We start from the raw sequence: 26,504 nt of genomic DNA on the forward strand, positions 1-26,504 counted from the left end.
GAGCGCTTTGGAGAGAAGGTGACCTTTCTAGAGGCAGAGATGCATATTGAATGAAGTACGGCTGCTGTCTGTGGAGCCCGGCTGCTCAGATTTGAATCCTGACTCCGTCACTTACTGCTTCTCCTTGGACGTGTTTCTCTTTGCCTGTTTCCTCCTGTGCAAAATGAGCATATGATAATAGCCCCAACTTCCTAGGGTTTCAATGAAGATTAAATGAATGAACTATACATTAAATGCTTTGATGGTGCCTTCCATTCAAGGCACATTAGCTCATTATTATTGCTATTATTTCTTGATGTGGCCTTGAATGCAGAGTTCAGTAGCCAGACATTGGGCAGAAATGATTGCTGGGAAAACAAGCTTTGTGAGTGTAGACACGGAGAGTGGTGGAGTGTGACTAGAATGCAGGTTCCGGCACATGTGTCAGAATAACATTGGGAGGGTGCGAGCAGGTCACAGGAGGCCATGGAAGGGCACTGAGGAGCCGCTCACACATCTGTCAAGTTTCTGGCTGGAGGTCCTGTGTGCTTATGCATTGCATACGTAAGGCAATGGAGTTAGGGAATCTATAACCTACACCTACACACATTTTATTTTATTTATTTATTTATTTATTTTTTATCCTCACCCGAGGATATTTTTCCATTTTTTTGTACAGATAGAGTGGGAGGGAGAGAGAGGGAGGGAGAGAGAGAGAGAAACATCGACGTGAAGGGACACATCGAGTGGCTGCCACCCGCATGACCAACCAGGGCCGGGGACAAACTGCAACCGAAGTACTTGCCCTTAGCGGGAACCGAACCCGGGTCTCTCTGGACCGCAGGCCGACGCTCTAACCGCTGAGCCAAACTGGCCAGGGCTATAACCTATGCGCATTTAAAAGCTTCTAGGGACCCCATTTAATAGGCGGCATGGGCAATTAGGAACACTGAGAACATATAGCACCATCTCCCCGAAGAAGACAGTCAGGGGAGTGAAGGATCAAAATCCATTTGAATGAAAAATGCAAAGCCTGGGGTGGGTGGTGGGTCAGGTGGTCCTTTGGTAGAGGTGTTCGAGTTGTAGATAACTTTGAATTCTAGAACTTGGCCCAGTGGGCAGAAGGGTTAGAAAGGCAGATTTTGGAAAGACATGAGGGTAAGCTTTCTAGCATGCAGAGCCACGGTGAGACGTAGCGGCTTGTCCTCTGAGCAGTAGGGCCAGCCACCGGAAGCCCACGCAGAGAGGGGTGCCGGGTCAGTGCTGACATGGGAGGAGGGGGCTTCTGCCTGAGATGGGCCCACATCACCAAGGTTTCTACCAACTCCATGCCTCTGCTTACATGATCTCCAGGCCAGACCCATTTCTCAGTTTTAGCACCTTCTCCCCCACCGCTATCCCCACCGAGAGGAATACGATGTCACTTTGCTCGAAGTTCAGTATTGAAGGGACAGCTTGGCTCAGTGCAAGCAAACAGGCTGAGGCCAAGGCTCTAAGACCATCTGGTTGGCCATCCACTGATGTCTCCCCAGCCCGGCCTGAAAATCACTTCAAAAAGTCTGTAGTCTGCTCTCCCTCCCCTCTGTTTACACAGGGCCTGCATTTTTTTTTTTTTTTTTTAAAGCGCAGGGTGTATTTCCTATACCATGGAACCTCTCCTGCTTTCCTAAGAGATCCCTCAATCCCTCCTCCTTACTCCCCAAAAGTCCCCACTCCCCGAAAGCCTGGGCAGGGCAGGAAAGACAGGATGGGCTGAGTTACTCTTTCAGACCCAGCTCCTACTTTATCCATCTTGGTTTCTTTCAGGGCTTTGAGGAACTGAGCTGCTATTTATTATTTAATTAATTTATTTATTTATTTTTGTGGTATGTGCCCCTAGCGGGAACCGAACCCAGGACACTCTGGTCCGCAGGCCGACGCTCAACTGCTGAGCCAAACTGGCCAGGGCTTGAGCTGCTTTTTAATGGCCGCTATCCTGCCTTTACCTAAAAGCTCCCATGCCTACAGCTATGATTTATCATTTTGGAGGCTTTTAAAAGTCAAGTCTCGCCCTGGCTGGGTAAGTCGGTTAGTGCATTATCCCGATGCGCCCAAGTTGTGGCTTTGATCCCTGGTCAGGGCACATACAGGAATCGACCAATGACTGCATACGTAACTGGAACAATAAGTCGATGTCTCTCTCTCTCAAAAAACAAAAAAGTCCAGTCTCATCTTTAGAGATTTATTGGTATCCAACACAGAAGCAAGCATGGAAGGCTTCCAATGCTGTTGTCTGGAACAGATGCTTGGGGCCTTGTAGAAGGCTTCAAAGCATCAAATTAATGAGGTATTTCCATAGGAAGATAGAGAACCTGGGGAAGCTGAATGATTTCTCCCATATCTGGCCAGTGATCCTTGTTGAGGGCCGATGTGCCCCGTGCATTAGACCAGACGAGGCAACATAAACCGTGTGCACAGAGCACTGATTGCTTCCCTTACTCCTCCGTTTAGCCTGGGAACACAGAGCTCATTCAGCCTCTGAGCGGAAAATTACATGTTGGAGAGAAAATAGCCCCACGGAAGGAATGACAATGCAATTCAGGTTCTGCTGGTTCACACATTTTATTTATCCAGTTAAGGAAGGGGAAGGGGGAGAACAGAACACACAGGGGTACAAATTCTGAGAGAATGAATACCAAGTTCCCATCTTCCACGTTCCTCCATCCATGTAAATCCACAGATCACATAAAAGTGCCGAGGGAGGACATGACTGTCTTGCTGGAGAATAAAATGTCTTATTGGAGAAAGGAAACCCCCTTTAAGGTTAATATCTATTCAGTGGTTTCTTATTTGAGGATGGCTTACTTCAGTCTTTATAAAAATATGGCAGCTTTGTATAAACTACTGGGGTTGGATATTTAAAGGTAGGTGGATGGAGGCCACTGATCGGGTGACTTTTCCTGGAGCCCGAGCCTCAAAGAACCTCGCCTTAGCGTGGTGCGAGCCACAGGACATCGTAAATATACTTGTGGGGAGACCCGAGGACGTATGGCAAAAAGGGAATCTCAGACATCACAGTCCAGGACCCCGTTATGTAGACGGGGAAAGTGATGTCCGGGAAGGCCAGTGATTTCCCCGAGATCACACAGCTATTTAGTAGCAGGAACTCTTGGCTTCTAATTAAGTGCTTTTGGGCTTTGTGTAAATAGACACTCCCGACATGAACTTCTTTCCCAAGATTCTAGAGTTGGCAATTTTAGTTTAAGTGAAAAAAACCAAAACAAACCAGAAAGAACTTGTGAAGAATTCTGATAAATATATCCAATCTCAGGAATCTTGTGTTAAGATATAGTTCAAAGATTACTAATGTTTGGGTCAAAATCAGGAAACTGGAGTTTTCTAAGAACATACATGACAATATCTTACATGTAATGAGACAGGAACGAAGGCAGCACCACACAGCAAAGATTAGAAAAAACAATATTAGAAAATAAAACGGGCCACGGTAGCGATTGGTAGGCTGGTCTAAACTGTTCAGGGCTTTCCAATAACACGGAAAATGACACTAAGCCACGATCTAGGAGGGGGGTTTTGGAGGGCTCCCGGAGAGCACACAGAAGCACCCTCTAAGCAGCTGGGTGCCTGTGCTCAGCTTCACCCATGGCATCCACCCTCACCAGAGCCACTGGGCTGAGTGAGCATGAACTCATGGCCTATCTGTCCACAGCCGCGCACAGCCATGGGGCAAATCGACACCAAATCCTTGCAACCTCAAAAGTTGTCCTGCTCCATTGTACTTAGAGAGGGGAGGATGGGTGTGGGGAATGGTTCAGGTTGCCAAAACAGGCTGGACATTTTGAACCCTGGACAAAGTGACTGGTATCTTTGTTTCCCCAGGGCCTGGAGCTTTTGTAATGGGCTGGGCGTGGGCCTTGATGTCTGCGATTCGCTCTTTAAACTTCTGCTGCAGGAATTTTTCTTCTTTGGAGTAGCTTTTAGCAAACACTGACATCAGCAGGCACCCTGCCATGGACATGCCCCCAGTGCAGAAGAGCACGGCTCCCGCCAGCTTGCACATGTCAAGGGCTCCATTGAACTGGACAGCGTGTGTGTCGACTACCATGAAATCGGCTTCGCCAAAGGCTTCGATTTTGGAGGGCACAAGAAAGCCCACCGCCAGAACAGTCAATCCGAGAATCACAAAGACTGTGCCGGAGATAAGCCCAACCTAGAGAAAGACACAAGGAAGCAAGACAGATCAGCACAGTGCTTCAGCTCTCCCCGAGCCCTCCATCCAGGACTGGGCTGGTTTTTGCGGGGAGTGCATTTTCCTAGTCAACCCCAAATATGTATAAGGAACCTAAATACTTTTCTGGTTAAAGAACAAGGTGAAAGGGGCACCTTTCTGATAGTAAAGCCAACCAGAAACTGCAGACTCTCTTGATTTTTCCTTTGAGCTTTTGGTGTGTACCGTGCTTTGCAGCTGACAAAGCCCCCTCTGGCTTACATTGTCTCATTTGGTCTTGAGGAAGAGAAAAGCAGCCCTGATACCCAGGAGCTGGCCTGACTCCATCCACTGGGCCTTGGTGTTAGAAGCTGCCTGGACCTCCCAGCGAGGCCATGTTGTTCTCCTGTCAGCACAATCAATCTAACAGAGCATCATCAGACAAGCGCCTTCTGCCCCCATGATGAAGTAAGACTGCTTCACAGTTTTCTCTAAGCACATATGAAAACAACGGCAGATACCCAACACCTCCTCTCCTCTCTGCCAATATGAATGACTATTGCTTCTTTACCAGTTATAGCCTTAGTCTCGCTCTATGCTATTTTCCCTAAAGATGAAATTCGTTGAGAAATTCAATCATAGAATTGCCCCGACAATCCAGGGTGAACTCCTCTTCCCTTAGACTCTCTCCCAAATAACCCAACTAAAGCCCATGTCCTGTAACGTGTCCTTCCTCATATCCTTCACTGAACTACCCCAGGAGCCCTTATGGTGTGAACTCTCTCACAGATGTGTAATAGACTGAACTCATTCACTATATAGGTATGTCCTGGTGATTTTGGCTGGAAGACAGTGACAGTCTTTATAACTGACAGCTCACCCCTTCCCCAAGTAAGTGGGGAAGGAACCATAATAGACAGTTTGCAGCTGAGGAATTGTAACCTTGCAGATGGTAGGTCACTGGCCCAGGACGAACAGCTAGCAAGTTGCAGAGGCTGGGCTGGAAGCCACAGATCTGACTCCAGGCCAGTGTTTTCTCTAACATGAAGCTATTTGCTTGGTCTTGTGCAGATGCTGAGAAGTGTTAGAGTAGCAGATGGAAACTGCACCACATCAGCTCAAGTTCTAATCAAATGTAACATGCTGAGGATGGAAAGTAATATACCATGGGGTGTTTTAATATGGTTTAAACTCAGAGGTGTGGAATGAACAGACATAGGTTTGGACTCAAGCACTGCCAACTAGCACTGACTCATGTAAGGAAAGTTACTTAAATGTCCTTCTTGTTAATTTCCCCACCTATAAAATGATAAATGATAATAGTACCCACCTCATAGAGTTGTTGTGAGGACTAAATGAGACCTCATGAAAGACAGCCCTTTGCCTGGCTAAGTAATCAGTAGCTGTTATTATTTGGAAATGTGCCTCTTGTGAAATTATGCTACATTGGCAACTGCACAATTGCTCAGTACTTAGAATAAAGAACAGCTAATATAGTTATTTATTTTTTAAACACATTTTCCATTTCCTCCTGTTTCTAATTGCTTTTCATTAGAATAACAAGGTTGGAAACATAACCAAATGCATAATACCATTTGATCTTGAACATTTAAAGTATGTTTACTTAACTTATTTATTTATTAAATTCCAGGGTAATACACTAATAAAGGTTTAGATAATAGAAGAAAAATGTATTTGCAAATCCATCACCTTAACAAAGGGACAAAAAGGAACATTGTGAACCTCAAGAAAAAATATTATCTGCCAAGTAGAACTCCTTGTGTTTAATTGGGCTCAAGTTCATAATCAGAGTCTAGCAGCCCTTGCTCGCTGAGGCCTTTCAGGCACACTGAGATTCAGGAGAAAGCACAGGCTGAACTGTGAGCCACCTGCATTGTGCTCCTGCACAGGGTGAGCTGACCCTTGTAAAGGAGTTTCTGGCATTATATTTCAACCAGTAAGCTGAGACCCCCCCCTCTTCCAATCAGATCTGCACAGCTATATTCTCATTTGCATATTTACTGACCAATCAGAAGAGGCAGTTCCAGACAATCAGAACAGTACTATTTGGGCAAATCAAATGGCAAATTTGGATTCCTCATTTACATAAAAATGGACCAATCAGGGGCCAGGGTGGATGTTTTTTTCTATATAAGGCAGCCTTCCCTTTGTCTCTGGGGAGCTGACTTTCAGTGTCTCCTGGGGGCTGAATTTCTCCAGTTTGCAAATGATCTGAATACAGTTTCTCCATTTACCACACCTCAGATTGAGGACTCTTGTTGGCAATGGATTGGTGGCAGTGACCTTTTGTTGAGAGCATCTATTATGACTTAAGCATAGTGCTAGATGTGTTTTTCACTTTATTCTCACCAGCCTTATGAGAGGTAGATATTTTTATTCCTGTTTCACCTATAAGCAACCGTTGTTCATAGGGTTGAAGAAACATAGTTCAAGGTCCTATAGTTAGCAAATGGTTTGACTGGACTCTATCTCAGGTCTTCTAAGTGCCCCCACCTCCTTTATTTTCCCATGATACCTCACCAGCTACTGTTTTGTATATTACCTGCTATTTCTTTTTATTGCAACAGTTTTTGTTACCATAGATGGATAAAATTCCATTATATAATATTGTGAGGAAACCGAAAAACAAAAAAAGTCAATACAAACTCTTCTTTTAAAAAAGTATTCTCCAGAAGATATAAGTAGCACACAAAAAAATTGGGTTGTAAAATATAACATTTCAAATGGCTTTCCACACTGTTCTAAAAATGGTGGTGAATAAATTCACCTTCAAAGAAAAACCATTATTTAAAAATAACTTTTAGAAAATGACTCACATTGGGAAATTCTGAGAGCACAAACTAAATTAACTTAAATATCCATGGTGACATGCTTCATATGTCACTAAATTACCTCCCTCCTCAAGGACTGGCACTAATTCTCAAAAATTTAGGGCAGCAAAAATGTAGCCATCTTAGTTTCTGAGGTTCCAAAGAGCACCTGAGGCCAGTGCTCTCCCTCTTATACTTCTGTGTTGTCTCTCCACAGCAATTCTCCCAACCTGTGCTCAGTAAATATCCTGACTGACTAACCTAACTACCAGACTGCTGAATACAAGCCAGGTGATGGATTCTCAGAGCAGTCTGCTCCTCAACTGAGCAGTGCTTTATAGACGAAAATTCACTCTTGGAGCATCCCTGAGAAAGAAGCTAAAAGGCAAACCATGACTGGTAGATGGCAGAACTTCTGCTCACTTCAAGAACTTGAAAGTGGCTGGCCTCCCTGAGCCTTCTCCCTTTTCCTTGTTATATCCATGTATCAGAAAGATGCCTGACATCCGCAGATGGGAGCACAATGCAATGAATAGCTAACTCCTCCAAAGATTCATAAGGTGCCATCAATATAAGTCCAATTGGAATCTTCAAGAGATGTGCCCAGAGAGAGACCCAAAATCTGTTCAAACATATCAGAGAGAGCTTGGAATGGTAGGCACGAAGTTGCAATAATGGGCCCTGGCTGGTTTTGTTCAGTGGTTAGAGCACTGGCCTGCACACAGAAGGGTCTTGGGTTCGATTCCCAGTCAAGGGCACGTAACTGGGTTGCAGGTGTGATCCCCATTACCGGTCAGGCTGCGTGTGGGAGGCGACCAATCAATGTGTTTCTCACATCGATGTTTTTCTTTTTAGCCCTCTCTCTCCCTCCCTCCTTTCCACTCTTTCTAAAAATCAATAGAAAAAATATCCTCAGATGAGGAATAACAACAAAAAAAGTTGCAATGATGGGTTCAAACTTCCCTACATCTTAACTTCCCCGAGCATATAATGGAGGTGAGGAGGGATGTTGGTGTACATCAGCTTAATTCTGGTACCATATTGGAATACTGGAAAGAATAAACATTTGGAGATTGATGCTATGCAGTACTAATTATCTGTGGAACAGCTCTAAGCTGAAGTGGTCCTAGGTCTAAGAGGATAAGGGCTCAATTAGAGTTTTAAAAAATGCCACACAGCAGATCTCGTAAGGGTCTAAGAGAGCAAAGCAGCCCTGTTTAGGGCCACGTAGAAGAGTTGAAAGCTGCTGGGAAAGTTGCAATGACCACTCCCAGGCATACCAGAGCAGCCTGGGGCTGGGGGTGGTTAGATCAACCCCAACAGTGAGAGAGAAAGACCTCCCCAGACGGGGACAAAGCTTAAGACAGCAGCAAGGACAGCCTTTGAGCGGTAATTTCTGATGACTCCTCTGATTGTGGGGAGTGTGTGTGAAAACCCAGACCCTGCTGTTGGAAAAGAGGACTGGATAGGGAGGAGGACTTGGATCCAGAAATTCTGCTGCCGGGGGCGACAGGCCAGACTGCTGTTATTTTGACCAACATCCCCTTCCTTGTGTCTCCGTGAGCTGACGAGTTCTGCAATGCAGTTTACTCCAGTGAGCAGAATTGGCAGCAGTAGCAACGCAGCTGTTCTGGCAGAGAGGAGGCAGTAATGACTGTTGGAAGCAAGAACTACTGTGTCAGGGAAGAGCAGCGTGTGGGGGGAAATGCTGGATGGCGCTAAATGTGAAAGGAGCCATCTGGGTTAGAGGTAATTCAGGGGCAGCACATCAAGAGTGAAGACTGGCTTTTCTTCTTCATTAGCCCCCAGGGCTGCTGCTGACCTCTCCGTAGCAGGATCTGAGTTATGAGTGGTGTCACTTGCCAGCAGTGATGACAGATTCTAGCTTATGTCCCGACCTTCTTGCCTGACCTGCCTGTAGGGACATTGAGCTTTACAAAGTCAAACACCTACACTAGGCTATGATCTAGGTCCTTTCACAAGCCTTACCTCCTACAGTGTTCACAGCCCCCCTTCATCTGGGTAGTGGTGCCCATCTTTCTGCATTAGCTCTCCTGCCTTACAGAGGCTCTGTCCCTCTCACACAAGAACACATTCAGTTGCTTCAATCTTCAATATATATTCTAGATCCCTGTGTTCCTCACTAGCCTCTGCTTGGAGTCTTTCCTACTTTTTTTTTTTTAATCCTCACCGGAGGCCATTTTTGCATTTATCTTCAGACAGAGCGGGAAGGAGAAAGTAGGGAAGAGAGAGAGAGAAACACCAATGTGAGAGAGACACATTGACTGGTTGCCACCCACACAGGCCCAACTGGGGCCCAGCACAAAGTGTAACCGAGGTACGTGCCTTAGCGGGAACCAAACCCAGGACTCTCCAGTCCGCAGGCTGACGCTCTAACCGCTGTGCCAAACTGGCCAGGGCATCTTTCCTACTTTTGACAGCCAAGCTTGGCCCTCCATGATTCCGCTGAATTGCTCTCTCCGAGGACACTAACAACCTCCTAATTTTCGATCCCATGTGGTTTTTCTTTTTCTCTTTTAATCTCATTAGAATGTTCTACGGTCATTGATGTGAAACACTCACCCTTTCTCCAAACTTACACCTATAGTCATTCCTGATACAATGCTCTTCTCTTCCCACATCTACGTCTTTAACAGCACACCCTCAACTTGCTTTGCCAGATACTGTTCTTAATTATTGGTGTCCTTCAGGGTTCCACCCTTGACTTACACTTTTTGTTCAATGTGTTCTCTCTAGGGTTTAATCTGTGGCTGACATTTCAACTACCACCTATATACCAACGACTTCCAAATCTCCAACCACAGCCCAAATCTTTCTCCTGGGCTCTAGACAGTCAACAGGGGGATTGTTACAATCCCCTGTGAGGAACACTCCCCTACAAGTAGTCACAGTAGTTCCTGGGAGCACAGGGTGGAGAGGACAATAGGATGTTGCGAAGGCTCATCAAACTCAAATATTCAATGTGGTACTTGTTTCTTGCATCCATTTTTCCTATCTATGTTCCTGCCAGCCACCCAATTCACTGAGTCTTTCCTCACATTCAGAGTCAACAGCAAATTAAACCTTATCGATTCTACCTCATAAAGCTCTCTTGAATCTCGTCTCTCCTCTCCCTCACCACAGCTACCCTAATGGTGCAGACCATTATTATATCTTGCCCCGATCACCGCAATGGCATTCTGACGGCCTCCGTTGCTAGTCCTATCCTTCTTCATACATTTTTCAAGTGCCATCTGAGAAAACATTTAAAAACACAATGAATACCACTTGGATTCTCTCTTCAGAAGCTTCCATAGTTCCTCTCTTTTCCAGTATGAAACCATCTCAAAAGCCAGCAAAACTTTGGAGAGAACTCTGAGACGTAGGTTTAAACTCTGGCTTAGCTTAGGGGGAAACTGGAGAGATCCCGACAGATAGGAGGAAGGTCTTGAGAGAAAAGGAGGGACCAGGGTCACTTCCGCTTTTAGTAAGTCTGTGGAGGAGGCACGTGCCTCGTTCCTGCACATGGCTGTTGGACACCCTTGTGTGGTTTCTCATGGCTGAGGAGAGGAGGTAAAAAGGATGATAACCCTGAGCTAAGGAGAGTACGATTGGGAGTGAGCAGCCTGCTCGCATTGGTTCACACCTGCCGTACTGAGGCTGTCTGCTGCACAATCAAGTGGCAACGGCCTTTGTGAATCTCTAGTGCAAGGATAAGAAAGAGAAAGTCTCCCTTGGCAGCAGCAGAGGGTGGCATGGTAGGTAGGACCATGTCACATCGTTTTAGCTATGGCAGCAGTTGCAGACACTGGGATATATTAGTGGCGGCTGAGGCACCATGCAGTAATCCAGAACATGTGAGCACAGAGAAGGTGTGTGATCCTGTGTGTGTTTACACAACCGCCCCAGGAAAGCCTAGTCTGATTATTATATTGTTCCCTCACTATACTCAAACTGAAAGGTTCTAGAGAAATTTCTGTCTCACAGCTCTTCAAAGTCATCTGTGACCTGGCTCTTGTATGCACCCAACATTCATCTCCTGACCCCTTTGCTCTGACCGGTAAACTTCCACCCCAGCCACACTGAACTGTCTGTAGTCTCCTGCACATGCCGTCTTCTCTCGTGACTCAGCTTTGGCAATGCTCTCTTTCTGTGGGGTGCCCTCTCCCTGCTTGTTCACAGGTGATCTCTTCTGTGGACTATTTCTTCCTCAGGTTCTCCCCACCCTGTGCTTCCAGTAACTACTTTGACTACGTTTAGGAGAATATTGATCACGTAGGATTGTAACACTCTGGATATGTCTACCTTTTTTTATCTGTTAACTCCTTTAAGTCAAGGCTATATCTTATTCACAGGTGAAGAATGGTACCTTATTCACAATAGAATCAAGAGTCTACCACATATTCTTGTGCACAGTGGACATTTGAACGTTTGTGGAAAGAACAGCACTGCAAGAGAGATGCTACGTAGATCCCCGCGACAAAGCAAAGATTCTCTCTCGGGCATATTCACATTAAGCCCCTCCATGCTGCCCACTGCTGGGGCAGGCTGGAGGGCAGAGTCCCCAGGGAGACACCAACATGACCACAGGACACTATAGTGGAAGAGGCGGAAGGGGAAGCCCACGGCTTGCACCACCTACAGATCCAATTTGAAATGGAAGAAAAAAGCACACTAAAAAAGAATCATAATAGAAATAGGTGTATAACCAGTGCCTTTCTCTGTCTTGGTAGAGAGCACTTCATAAACCTCCTGAAATTAATTCACTAAAATTTCTGAGGAGGAAAGCCAAGAGTGGTTGGTTTATTCCCTTGGTAGAGGTGAGGTCTCTAAGACAGTGATTCTTAGGTTATTCATTTTGATCACAGGGCTCTGAACACCTAGTCTAGTGTAAATGTTTAAAATATGAGTCTGAAGTAGGGATTTTGCTTGAATATAATCTTTATGAAGCCATGGATTTTGCCTGTTTTTCTTCTCTGCAGTTCGTCTAACACAACAGGGACAAATACATTTGGATCTGGGTTGTATAACATAAAGGGAGAGAACAAAGAAACCTGAATACTGGGGTGGTGATATACTGTGAGTTCTTCATTTCAAATCCATACCTTTCTACGATTTGCTGAATTTACAGCATCACAAATCACATGACCACCAGTGCTTTGGATCCACACAGATGCTGATAGTATTCTGTATGTCCGTGGCATTTTAGGCTCTTGGCACAACAGATCTGTGAGGCAAATATTTGTTTTTTGACACATACTGAAGCAACCACCCACTTATGTGGGTAAATACAATATATGCCAAGGTTGACTATTCATTTCACTGGTCCAGGGCAGTAAGGATTCATCGGAGGTGACAGGGTAAGGATGATAGCTTGACCAATTCTAATGCAGAGCACATGACCCTAGTGAGATTTTGAATTCACACAGGTCTTGGGTAATACATGTTAACAACGATGTTATTTAACACTTTGTTCATTAACTAGATTTCCAAGTGTATTTCTGTTTCAGGACTTTATGTTCCATTTGGCATCTGGTAATAGGAACTACTACATTGAATGCTTATTAAGTGCATACCAGACATTGTCCAAAGCTCTTTGTAAATATTATCCTTTTTAAATATGTTTTTTTTTTAAATTTATTTTAGAGGAAAAAAAAAAGGAGAGGGAGAGAGAGAGAAACATCAGCGAGAGAGAGGAACATTGATTGATTGTCTTCTGCATACCCTCTACTGGGTATAGAGCCGGCAACCTGAGCATGTGCCCTAACTGGGAATCTAACCAGTGACCTCCTGGTGCACAGGAGGATGCTCAACCAACTGAGCCACACTGGCCAGGATTGTAGATATTATCTTATTAGTTGTCACAATGTTGGTACTATATACTTATAGTTGGTACTATAAGTATCACCACAAGAGTCCCATTAAGGTCAACCACTTGCCCTAAGTTGCAGAGCTATTCAATGGAGGAGCAGAGATTTGAACCATGCAGTCTGAGAACAGAATCCATGTTCATAGTCATTAGGCTGCATTGTTTTTTGTTGCACTATTGCCAACAAATTGCAAGTTTATGTCATTATCAATGTCAAGAATTCTGAGATCTTTTGGGATTAAGTCACATTGATTAGAAACCCCTGAGGCACAGATTGTCAGAGCTGGAGGGGACCAGAGACACCATCCAAGGCTGCATCTTCCCAGCATCCCTTCCTAAATCCTCAGATTTTTCTTGATTCTAAATGTTGGAATGTCCCAATGACCCTTCTTTTCTACGTCCCTACTATCTTCCTAGGTGATCTCATCTAGTCTAGTGCTTTATATACATTCTGTATACTACTGACCCCCAATCCATGAGCTGCAGATCAATATATTTAAATTACCACTAGAGATTTCCACTTGCATGTCTGATAGGAATCACCAATATAACACAGCCAGAATCAACCATCCCACTTCTCTCTGTGTGTTCTCCACCCCAGTAAATGATGGCATCATTCACTAAACATCTCAGGCTGCAAGCCCTGGACTCATGCTTGGCTCCACTTTGTCTCATTTCGACTTCATCAGCATGTCCTGACAGCTTGGCCTTGAAACTTTATGCTAAATTTGACTACTTCTCACCATCTCCACTAACGTCACCTTAATTTAAGCCACTATTATCTCTTGCTGTGGTATTTAATAGCCTCCTAAATAATCCAGCTGCTCCTACCTTTTGCCTTCCTTCTGTAACTGATTTTCTGTACAGTAGCCATAATTATCCTGTTAAATTATTAATCGGATCATGTCATATTAGTGTCATATAAAATTCTGCATAGAATGTTCACATGGCTTCTCATGTCCTTGAGGTAAGAGCCAGAGTCCTCACAATCCTCTCTAATGCTCTACGTAAGTCATTTGCGCCTTGCTATTTTCTGAATCCTTCACCTTTCCTTTCCCCCACCTCATTCCACTCCAATCAGACTGTACCTCTCGCTATTTTGTCAACACATCAAAGTTGTTCCCATTTCAGAGCTTTTGGATTTTCTATTTTCCCAGCCTGCAATGACCTTCAACTAGACAATTTTATGGTCTGCTCCCTTAACTCATCCTCCTATTTGCTCAGATATCTCCTCTGAGAACCTTTCTGTGATCAGCAGATCTAAATACCAGTCCCCCCTCACTCCCTATCCTCCTATCTTGATTTATTTCTCTTCATTGCACTTATTGCTACCTGACATTCTATTATGTGGTTTATTTGTTTATGGTCTGTTTACCATGATAGATAAGTTCTCTGAGGACAAGGGCTTTTTCCTCTCCTGTTTACCACTTTAATCTTCAGCATTTTGCCACTTTTGGGCACAGAATAAGGTGCTCACTAACTATATGTTGAATAACTGAATACACTGTCTAATGAGGATTCTTCACCTGAGGAAGTTGAAGCTCAGAGAGCCTCATGATCACATATCTGGTAGAACTAGAGCTGGAGTACTGACCACTTTATAACGTCTCAGCATTAACCCTCTCTCAATACTCAATTATTTCTTTTTAAACTTGTTATAATTTGTCAAATGATACTTACCAAGACTGTAAAGGATAACAGAAGCATATAGCATTTTGCCTACGGATGGCTTCACAGTTGGTAAATTTAGTAGCACATTAATAACAGTGGCAATGACAATAATAATTAATGAGGGCAATTGTACTTAGTTATGTTTAACCTAAAAATCAACGATAATACTGTTGGAGGCTTTCTCCATCTCAAGGTTTATATTCTACTTTCCTAAGGGAAGAAAACTGCATTTAATATCCACAGAAGGGATGCACACCCAGGGTCCCTAACCTTACAATTCTCTACCGCTGTAGCACTTACGCTATCCAGTAACTATTCTATTTCCTAAGCTAAACACACACTCTCGACTTACCTTCCAGAACACGGAGCTCCACCTGTTAGGTGATCTCTGGATCTGGAAATCTTCCTCGTCCTCCCAGATGGAAGTGGTACAGTCCTCATAAAACTGGTGCAGGTAAGACCGAACTCCGTAGCGCTGGTGCCCGCCCTCGGCAGCAGCCTGTGCCTGCTTGGACCCACCGACATTGCGGCAAGAACTCATCCTTCCCAGCTGGAATGACAACATCCATGTGTGTCAGCCCCGTGGGCTCTGGCCTCAGGATCGAAAGGCATATTAATGGCTGAGTAATGTCAGCTTATTTGAACAAAGCTCTTTTCTTAAGAGAAAAGACAGTTTTTAATACCTGCCTTTCTTATAAGCTTAATACAAACTTTCCCTAAATACTCAGTGATTAGAACTGGTTTTCCATAAGTAAAACCAGACATAACAGCACAGCTCACATAAGTTATGCAAAAATGAAGCCTGAAGCATATGAAAAATGGCAGCAAAGAAGTTGAGATTTTCATTGTCTTGACAAGTAATCTTTAATCTCTTGGAATCCAATAGTCTTTATAATTACAGGTCAAGAATTCGGCAGGAACTCACTTTCTACAGATGGGATTTGTCTTGGGCTGTCCGCTCAGATGCTTCAGTGTTCCCTTGTGGCAAGTACATGGTGTTACTCTTAGCTGTTTGAAATTCTGCCTTTGGATCTAACGTATCTTACTCTAACATTTTAACTAAGTGTCAAGTTGTACAGAAGCTTTATTAAAAAGCCGCTCAGTAACCTACGCTTCATGCTTTATTAATCACAAATGATTTGGACAATAATTTACACCTCACTGACTCCAACATCAGGTAGTTCAGTAATTATGTGTGGTTATATCTGTCCATGTGGGATGCTAAGGCATAATGCAGAGAGTAGACCCAGCCTTTTATTATTTTCCATGAAGTGTCTAGTATGAATAAGAATTCAGAGAATTGTTAAATGAAGCTATATTCTGGATAGGTGGTTTGGGACTCTGTCTTCTTCTTGGTTGACCTAATCATTACTCATAGAGAGAGGCATTTGATTATTAATCCATGGCAAATAATAATAATAATAATAATAATAATTACTGAGGAATAGAAATTTTGGTAAGAGAATTCTCAGTTATTTTTGCTTATTCTTTGTTTTTCTGATCCCCACATAAGCAGATTAATGTAGCTGAAGACGTGAAATATTGCTTGGATTTTTAAATTGTCCTCTAGATGGTTTTCCCTGTGTGGACATAGTCTCAAAATAACAAAACAAGAAACAAAGAAGAAGGGTATTTTCCCAATTTAACCAGGTTTTCTCAGGGCTTGTGCTATAATTTGAGCTAATAGTGGGGTGTATTAAATGTTTAAAATTTCTTATCAAGAAACCAAGTAGTTATATATATCTACAAGGTAAAAATGAATCTAAATTTCTAGCAGGTACCCCTGTGTAGCCACTTAGTATGGTTGGATAGGCTCATGGGTTAAAATGAAAGTTGAAGCCAAGAATATTTAGCACTTTCCTGTCCCATGGCCACAATGCAAACCTATAAGAATATCTTGTAAATGTTGGCCCTTGGCCATAAATGGGTTTTAGTTAGAAAATATAGTCAAATTCAGGAAAATATGGTACTGATCTTAGAAAAATGATGCAGTCAGGTGCTAAAGATGGTGACCAATAACCTCATCCTTCTAAGTGTTGGTTGATATTACATTTATTGCCCACTGTGCCTTCTTTCTGCCTCAGGCATAGCTACCATCTAAAGAAATCGCCCAGGAGGAGAGAGCAGGGCAGGCAGGTTTGTTATTTTTTTTTTTTTAACTTTTAAACATTAAAATCAAGAATTTAGAATGTACTTTGCCTCATTGAAACAGCAAGGTCTGATGGATCAAATTCTTTCGTTAGCCTAGATTTCATATTTTAAATGCCAGAATTTCTTCAGTACCATTTACTTAATGTTTACACAGTAAAGATAATTAATAAGGGCCTATTCCTAGTGATCTATAAGTAGAACAATTTTTTTGTTTGTTTGTTTTATGCCCCTAGCAGGAACCAAACCTGGGATTCTCTGGTCCACAGGCCGACGCTTCAACCGCCTAGCCAAACTGGCCAAGGCAAGTAGAACAATTTTAAAGGCCCTTTTCTTTTAAAACATTAAAACACAATTTCAGTCAAAGGGCATAGGATTATTATTACTAATTCTTCTTTGTCATTGAAGAAACTGAGGCATGGAAAAATCATCTGCTAAAGGTTAAACCATGAGTCAGGGAGCAGATGAAACATGACAATACATGGACTGAATAACAAATTTAGATAATCAGAACCAAACTCATTCATATATATATTTTCAGATTTTCTGTACAGTATCAGTGAGTTTAACATAAAAAAGAACAAAAATGGGTATGACAGGAGTAAACAGTAAGGTTTATTTGTCTTAGATGCTGAAGTCCTTCTTTCTCAGAATTGAGCTTTCGTGCAGGAGAGCACCGTGTGACATTCTCTGTCATCTCCAGCACACCAGGTTACCTGCTTGAGGGGGTGAGACTCAGCAATCCAACTTTTGGTAAACACAATATGGGTAAAATCATAAGAGTCAGAAAGTGTCATAAAACACATGTGTTTGAGGCTGAGCGATGGAAGGACCTACTCTAAGTCAGAATGGAGTTTTAGTGATTGTTAGATACATTCCAGAAATGGAATCCGAATGAGTCATTCCCCCTCTCCAAGAAAGAACATGACCTGTACTGTGCTAACCACACAGAGCAGAAAATGAGCTCTCATGCTAGTTCTTGATCTGCAACTTACTGGTTATGACATCTTAGGCAAGCTCATTAACCTCTCTGGGCTCTGGTTTTATCAACCTTAACATAAGATGGTTGCACCACATAACCTCTCATTGCTTCCTGAGACAGAGGTCCAGGAGTCTTTGGTCATGAATCCATAGACTGAGTCAATTATTTTTGTTGGATAAACAACTGGGTTTACTAATTTCCCACCTCCTCCTAAGCCCTCTCAGATTGATTGTCATTTTCCCAAATTTTGCTTTATTATTGTATGTATGAAACTTCAGTTCAAAAGAACATATAAGCTACTAATAAGATTAGTTGGTATTAAGTAGACTGAATGGCTGTGTGTTCGTTGTTTAATAAGTTAAATTCAATATCATGTATGTGGTCTAAATTAGTAGTTCCTATACTCCTAGAGGAAAATAATCACTTGGAAGAACATGAATTTTAAAATATAACACAATAGTAGGAGAATTTTGCACCTATAAAATTTCAACAAACAATTATATTCCTCACAGGGAAGCCAGTAACTTTTTGTTCCAATATAGAAAATGTTACAGTAATTTGGAATCTATTTGGTTAATTAACACATCCAGTATCATAAAGAGGATACAAGAAGTCACATTATTAAGTCACTTTAAGAGATGAGTAATTATTATACAATAAACTAGGGTTGAGAAGAAACGGAAGATATGTCAAAGGCTTTTTAACTTGGCTCAGCATTTACTTAATGAGAAACTTTCATGAGAATTCTGATATTTGTATTTCAATAGCTATAGTAGTATCAACAGCAAAAACAGTAATGTTGAATCTATGACTCTTGTTAAGGGATAGATCCTGGAGGGCTCCTTTTTTCTTTCTAAGATAGCCTTGTTGTGCCAAGAAGTACATAATTTGGGAGTAGAGGTGAGTGGAACTATTTTCCAGTATTATATTTAAATGAATTCTGTGAATGTTCATTTTAGAAACACTTCTTGTGGAGCCTGTTGTATCTTTCCTGCAGCCATCTTGATGGAGCACAAGCAACCTGAGTGTCTGGTTGCTGGGTCATGAATGAAGAGGCAGTTCCTTTTGTTCTCCCTGAAGGACATTCCAGGTGTTGATAAGTTAGGATCCATCCATGTTTTTCTTTTACAGTCAGTCTATCTGAATTGTATGTACAACTATATATTAAATGGATATTCAACTCTTATCAACATAGCATGCCTATCATATCCCAGAGACCCATAGAAGGAGAAAAATCATACCTTAACTCCCCTTTCAAACTCTTCTGAGAGGTTTTTTGCAATCTGCATGTTAAATATCAGCCCTCTACCACTCTCTATCTCCTCCAAATTTGTTTGTTTTCATAGCATTTGTTACTATCATATACTCCATTATGAATGGTCAGATAGACCAGGTACATGACAGACTGTAAGCTTCACAAAGGCAAGGACTTCTGTCCAGTTACCACTTTGATCTCAAGCATGTTGGAACTTATGGGCACAGAGTTCAATATGGATTGGTGTGGGTGATGGCCTCAGTGGTCGGTCCTTTCTTTTTCATTTCTCTATTCTTTTAGTGTTTTTAAAGCCCTAATTATGTGCCAGATTATGTGAGATAATGGTTACAAAGATGAACAGGGCACAGTCTGCTCTCAATAGATTCTTGGATTAGAAGGAAAAAATACTCATAAGTCAATAATTGCAACAAAACAAGCACCAAAATGGGACATTTGCAGCAAGAGGAAGTACAAATGCTGAGAATCCCTTGAACAATTACTCTATTTGGCAAACAAACCCATACATGTGATATTTTGATCTTTGTGTGTGCCAATATACTACAGTATCAATTTGTTGGAAATGCAAATTTGTCTAACATATGCAGTTATTTTTTCTTTTTTACTTAAAAAAATGTTCATGTCCATGAAAACAGAAATAAATATTTATTCCCCATAAAACTCTAAGACTATCACAGACTTTGTATTATTTATCTTCATGGTCTCCTTGAGAGAAGATTGACAGAAAATTGAGGCACAAAAAGGATGAGTGTTTTCCCATGGCTCTGTGTGTGAGTCAGTTGTGAATCCAGGCACAGTCCCTGTTCTATTTATTCTACTTGAAATATCATTCAATTTTCATACTGTCTTTCTCTCCCATAAAGTCATACTGAGATAATGAGAGTGAAGTTCCCATTAGAGCCACTTTCTCACAGTGCTGGGGATGTAAGGTATAGGCGCATAGCTGATTTAGACCATTTATCCAACATCAAACCCAAAGGTCAATTCACTTAAAAGACTCAGACTCAGAGTGGACGCAGGAAGATATGAAAGCCTGCTAACAGCGTTTTCACTTTTAAACCAGGCATTCTTGAATTATGTAAGCATGGCTTTAGAACTTGAAAATGTGTTTGTAGATTATTTCAGAGGTATTTTATTTCCCTGCAATAGTGGTAGAGATTGTGGCTCTATATTTGAGTTTGTATACCCTCTAAGTCAGTGGATATGCAGCCACTATATAATTTTTAAAAGAAAAGTAATGATACGCAGTTATCTTATTACTTTATGCCTTCAGGATGTATTTCTAACAAAGGTGTAAAAGTCCAAAACTAAAATGAAAAGAACTCATAGTCTCTTTAAATGTCTTCTTTGTCTACATGCAGATCACAAGGTGCTTATAAATCAACATGGGACAAGGCTTGAGTCTTACCTTTGAAGTCCTCCTCTTTTTCTTTTAGTTGTTTGCTCTTTGACCTTCCTTTTTAACAGCACATTCTTCAATCCTAGTTGAGAAAAAAAATCTGTGAAGAATGTAATCTAGATAAAAACCTAAATTTTATAAGCCATTCTTATAAGTTATAAACAATCATTTTAATGTTAACAAAAACATTAACAAACAATTTCTTGTTCAAGAGAAGATACCTTTTTTGTTTTTTACAAAAGTACATTTTGTAACTTTTTAATGGGCTCTTATGAGAGTTTATAGAGTAAACGAGACAACATAAGTGAAAAGAGCTCTGGAAACTATAACACACTATGCAAACACTGTTCTTATTGTGATATAATTGTATCCCATGCAGTAAATAATACCAATTAGAGTGATCCATTTGTATTTTACAATTTCGAAGCAAAAAGATTACTTGCTTAATAGATAATCCAGAATTAATTTATTTGGTGCCTGTTCCATTGTATTATAAAATAAATACATCTTATAGCCATTGCATTTTCTGATCTATTTACATGTACTTAGACCTACTAAGGCTCTTTGGATGATTTACCCATTAGGTTGATTTTCACTCCTATATCCATTTTCTTCCTCTCATGATCATTTTACTTTTCATCTGACTAAGAAAACCAGGTGGCCATGCAAGATTTAATTAAAAAGTCATTACCAGCAATTGAGCTATTGGTTTCCTGCATTACTCTAGTCATGTAAAATAAAATAATAACTGGGGGAATATTTTCAAGAGGTCATTAAGAATTCTTCCTGATAAAGAGTTCCCCATCCACTTACAGGAGAACCTCAGATTTCAGGTGAATATGTCTAGTTGAGAACTGATTTTTTTTTCAGTATTTTGCAGGTTCAATGTATATGAACCATAGCTAAACCTTCTCCAAGATTCATGTCTTTGCTCCAAAATTTTATTTTGTGGGTATCCTGAATCTGGATAAGCAATCCTCTCCCCCCCCTCCCCTCTCCTCCCCTCCCCTCCCCTCCCCTCCCCTCCCCTCCCCTCCCCTTTGCCCTTATCCCCACCCACCCCCTCTCTCATCTGTGCCTGTGTCTCTCAACTAAACCACCTCTCTTTATCTGTCGCCTGCTCCCCATTTTCTTTGCAAGAATTGTCTCCACACTTGCCCTTCACCAAAGGCTGGCCTGGAGCCCAATGAGCTCTCCAAGGTGCTGAAAACATTTCTGCTACTGAGCCAGGAACCAAACAAACAACAGCGGTTTAACTCCAGCTCTGTTTTCTTCTGAGGTCACCAGCCTTGGTCTGACCCCCACCCAACGTCCCTTTCTAACCACACAAAAAGTCGGTCCTGAGATAACATCAAAATACTCAAACATTTTTAGACGTGGCAAAGGAGCAAAGAGAGCAAATTTGGCCTGGAAAACAAATCAAACCAGCTTTCCAAACTCCAAATACATAAAATGTACTCTTACCTAATATACAACTTTTCTCTCACAGGAAAGAAACTCTTAAGTTTCCCCTGTATGCCTTCGAAATCCTTACATAACACAAACCACAAACCGTCAAAGCATGGAGTTTGCAAACCCTTATTTGTTCACGGATTTCAATACCATGGTTTTTGTAGAGATTTGTGCACATATAATAAACGTGAATGAGAAATGTGAGAGACAGAGAGACAGACAGAAAAGAATATGAATATATGAATATTTGTGCGTGAGGAAAGAGAAAGGAAAGAGAAAGGGAGGAGAGGGAGAACTGGAGAGACAAACCCAGTATAGATCACCGCACCCCTGGGCTTTACCTGCCCCCTCCAATCCCCTGACCCGTGGAGCAAGTGCAGCCTTCTAGCCGCAGATCTCTCGCTGGGGTCCCATCGCCGCCGCCGCCGCCGCCGCCGCCGCTCCCGCCGCACCGACTCGAGCCTGCGCGTGATTGACAGCTGGGTGCCCCTCGTGCCCGCGCATCCGAGTCCCGCGCAGCCGCCGCCGCTGCTGTGGAAGGGGCGGGATCCGAGCTGTGCAGGCGCGCGGCGAGTGGGCGGGTTCCGAGGGGTGAGCAGGCGGGGCCACAAGCAAGGCTGCCTGCAGGCCTCCTTCCCACCTGCACGGAGCCTGTGCCTCTCTGGAGAGTGACAGCCACGTGGAAGGCTGGTCACTGTTCCTCAGGAAGCCCCACGGGTCGGGGCCGGGCACCTTGTCTGCTTTGCTGCCTTGCTCAGCACAGTGGCTGGCTAGAGCCCTTAGTGCACACATATTTTTTAATGAATGGAGAAGGCAGACGTCTGCTTCTTCCACCTCCACTCCATTTTGGGAGGTGTAGAGCTTCTCCCCACCCTGTTTCTGAGACACAGGTGAAGAGTTTCTCTAGCTCCCAGAGTGCTGCCCGCTGATAGAACCTTCTCACCTCTGACAGCATTGGGCACTTTCAGTTCCTCATCTCGGCCCTGACCCCAACATCAGGAAGTCTCAGTGGGTGAGATGGAAGAACAGTGAAGAAAATGGATTAAATGATGATATTCAAGAAAACACACGCGCACACACACACACACACACACACACACACACGAACACACCAGAAAAGTACCGGTGAATATCTCAGAAAATTTGTGTGGGTGAGGGCAAGACAGTATATAAACACAATAACTAACTCTTGCTTCTCGAGACTTTCTGCAGACCGCTGGTAAGTGGCATTTAATGAAAATTATTCCTAAGGCAGTTAATATTTGCACAGCCATTCTACACATAGAAGAATAATAACACCTAACATTTACATAGGGCTTACTATGTACCAGGAATTGTTTAAGTACATTACATATACCTTAATTATACTCACATTAAGTAATTAAATCCTCACATCAGCTCTAAGTGGTAAGTGGTTTTCATTATCCCAATTTTACAGATGAAGAGGTTGAGGTACAGAGAGAAGTGACCTCTATCTATGATGTTACAAGCTTACAGTTACTTGTCCCAAGCTACACGACTACTGCATGGAAGAGGTGGACTGGAATCTACATAGGGTTATCTCCTGGAGGGGATTTAATGTATAAGTGATACTCACCTAAAAAACAACACAAAAGAAATAACTATTTTTATTAAATAGTAGACAGATCAAAGCAATCGTTGAGCAAACGTTTCAAGGAATGGCTGTGTCTTTGTTCCACCAGTTCACAACTCTTACCCCAGTTTCAGCACTATAGTAGTCCCTCATCCATGGGATAATGGTCCAAGAACCCAAATAGTTGCCTGATACCACAAATAGTACTGAACCCTGTATGTAGTTTTGTTCCATACATACATACTTGTAACAAAGTGTAATTTATAAATCAGGATTTTTATTAATTAATTATTTATTTTCGTTACAGATGTTTCTCCTTTCCCCCCCACAGATTCCCCCCACCTTCTCCTCCCTGCCTTGTCCCCAGCTTTGTTGTCCATGTCCATTGTTCATGCATACATGCATATAAGTTCTGTGGTTTATCTATCCCCCACCACCTCCTCTTCTGGGGATTGTCAGTCTGTACCCCACTTCCACGTCTCTGGGACTTCTCCATTCCTCAGACTGTTATGTTCATTATATTCCACAAATAAGTGAGATCATATGATACCTGTCTTTCTCTGTTTAGCTTGTTTTGATTAGGATAATACTTTTCAGGTCTCCATGTCGTCTCAAAAGATAAGAGATCTTTCTTTCTTACAGCTGCATAGTACTCCATTGTGTATATGTACTACAACGTTTTTATCCATTCATTTACTGATGAACATTTGGGCTGTTTCCAGATCTTAGCTATTGTAAACAGTGATGCTACAAACATGGGGGTACATATATTTCTTCTGATTGGTGTTTCAGGCTTCTTAGGGTATATTCCTAGAAGTAGGATCACTGGGTCAAACGCAAGTTCAATTTTTAATTTTTGAGGTAACACCATAGTGTATTCCATAGTGGCTGCACCAGTCTGCATTCCCTCCAGCAGTGTACTAGAGTCCCCTTTTCTCTACACACTCGCCAACGCTTGTTCTTTGATGATTTGATGATGGTGGCCATTCTGACAGGTATGAGGTGATACCTCATTGTTGTTTTAATGTGCATCTCTCTGATGATTAGTGATGTTGAGCATTTCTTCATATGTCTCTTAGCCATTTGTATGTCCTGTTTGGAGAGGTGTCTATTTAGTTCCTCTGCCCATTTTTTAATTGGGTTCTTCGTTTTCCTTTTGTTGAGCTGTATGAGCACTCTCTATATATTGGAAATTAACCCCTTATCTGATATATCATTGGCAATTATGCTCTCCCATACGGTGGGTTGCCTTTCCATTTTGATGATTGTATCTTTTGCTGTGCAGAGGCTTTTGAGTTTGATGTAGTCCCATGTGTTCATTTTCTCCTTTGTTTCTGTAGCCTTAGGTGATGTATCAGTGAAAATTCTGCTGCGTATGATGTCAGAAATTTTGTTGCCTCCATTTTCTTCTAGGATTTTTATGGATTCGTCACATTTAAGTCTTTTATCCATTTTGAGTTTATTCTTGTGTATGGGGTAAGTTGATGGTCTAGTTTAATTTTTTTGCATGTAGCTGTCCAATTTTCCCAACACCACTTATTAAAGAGGCTGTCTTTATTCCACTGTATGCTCTTGCCCCCTTTGTCAAATATTAATTAAGCATATTGCCTTGGGCCCATTTCTGGGTCCTCTGTTTGTTTCCACTGGTCTATATGCCTGTTCATGTGCCAGTACCCGGCTGTTTTGATTACAGTGGCTTTGTAGTATAACCTGAAATCTGGTAATGTGATCCCTCCTACTTTGTTCTTCTTTTTCAAGATTGCTGTGGCTATTCGAGGTCTTTTTTGGTTCCATATGAACTTTTGAAGTATTTGTTCTAGTTCTGTGAAGTATGTCATTGGTATTTTGATGGGGATTGCATTGAATCTATAGATTGCTTTAGGTAATATGGACATTTTAATGATGTTAATTCTTCTAATCCATGAACAAGATATGTGCTTCCACTTTTTTATATTGTCCTCTATTTCTTTTTTCAATGACCTGTAGTTTTCTGCAAATAGGTCCTTTATTTCTTTGGTTAAGTTTATTCCTAGGTATCTTTTTGAAAAAATTTTTCTTTCTTTTTTTTAATTTTATTTTATTATTATTTTTATCCTCACCCAAGGACATTTTTCTGTTTTTTGTTCATATAGAGTGGGGGAGAGAGAGAGAGAAACATCGACGTGAAAGGGACACATTGAGTGGTCTCCACCCGCACAACACATACAGGGCCAGGGAACAAACTGCAATCGAGGTACATGCCCTTAGCAGGAACCGATCCTGGGTCTCTCCGGACCACAGGCTAATGCTCCAACCGGTGAGCTAAACCGACCAGGGCTATTCCTAGGTATGTTAATTTTTTTGCCGCAATGGTAAATGGGATTGCTTTTTTAGTTTCTCTTTCTGTGAGTTTATCGTTGTTGTATAAGAATGTCATCGATTTCTTGATGTTAATTTTGTATCCTGCTACTTTACCAAATTCATTTATTAAGTTGAGTAAATTTTTGATGGAGTCGTTGGGATTTTCTACATATAGTATCATGTCATCTGCGAATGATGACAGTTTCACTTCTTCCTTTTCCATTTGGATCCCTTTTATTTTCTCTTCCTGTCTGATTGCTGTGGCTAAAACTTCCAGTACTATGTTAAATAAGAGTGGTGAAAGTGGGCATCCTTGTCTTGTTCCTATTCTTAAAGAAAATGCTTTTAATTTTTGCCCATTGAGTATGATATTGGCTGTAGGTCTTTCATATATGGCCTTTATTATGTTGAGATATGATCCCTCTATTCCCAGATTGCTGAGCATTTTAATCAGAAATGGATGCTAGATTTTGTCGAATGCTTTTTCAGCATCTATTGATATGATCGTATGATTTCTATCTTTCATTTTGCTTATGTGATGAATCACATTTATTGATTTGCGAATATTGTACCAGCCTTGCAACCCTGGGATGAATCCCACTTGGTCATGGTGAATAATTTTTTTGATGTATTGCTGGATTTGATTTGCTAGTATTTTGTTCAGGATTTTTGCATCTATGTTCATCAGGGATATTGGTCTGTAGTTTTCCTTCTTTGTAGTGTCTTTTTCTGGTTTTGGAATTAGAATTATGCTGGCCTCAA

At 41.9% G+C, this 26,504-nt stretch overlaps 1 protein-coding gene across 1 annotated transcript; it reads right to left on the bottom strand.

The window, feature by feature from the left end:
- Positions 1–2,571: 2,571 nt before the first annotated feature.
- NRSN1 (neurensin 1) lies at positions 2,572–22,221 on the bottom strand. Its single transcript, XM_036256562.1, has 4 exons — positions 22,150–22,221; positions 20,366–20,438; positions 14,907–15,104; positions 2,572–4,186 (listed from the first exon to the last, which is right to left on the bottom strand). Exons 3-4 carry the CDS (start codon positions 15,093–15,095, stop codon positions 3,788–3,790), a joined length of 588 nt encoding a protein of 195 aa, XP_036112455.1. The 5' UTR covers positions 15,096–15,104; positions 20,366–20,438; positions 22,150–22,221; the 3' UTR covers positions 2,572–3,787.
- Between the last annotated feature and the right edge of the window lie 4,283 nt (positions 22,222–26,504).

The sequence above is a fragment of the Molossus molossus genome, unplaced genomic scaffold, assembly GCF_014108415.1.
Source record: "Molossus molossus isolate mMolMol1 unplaced genomic scaffold, mMolMol1.p scaffold_m16_p_12, whole genome shotgun sequence".
Classification (NCBI taxonomy): domain Eukaryota; kingdom Metazoa; phylum Chordata; class Mammalia; order Chiroptera; family Molossidae; genus Molossus; species Molossus molossus.

Coding starts and splice junctions, on each gene's coding strand:
- NRSN1 (XM_036256562.1), bottom strand. CDS start 15,095: ATGAGTTCTTGCCGCAATGTCGGTGGGTCCAAGCAGGCACAGGCTGCT. Junction 4,187..14,906: donor GGAGCTCCGTGTTCTGGAAG/GTAAGTCGAGAG, acceptor GTCTTTCTCTAG/GTTGGGCTTATCTCCGGCAC.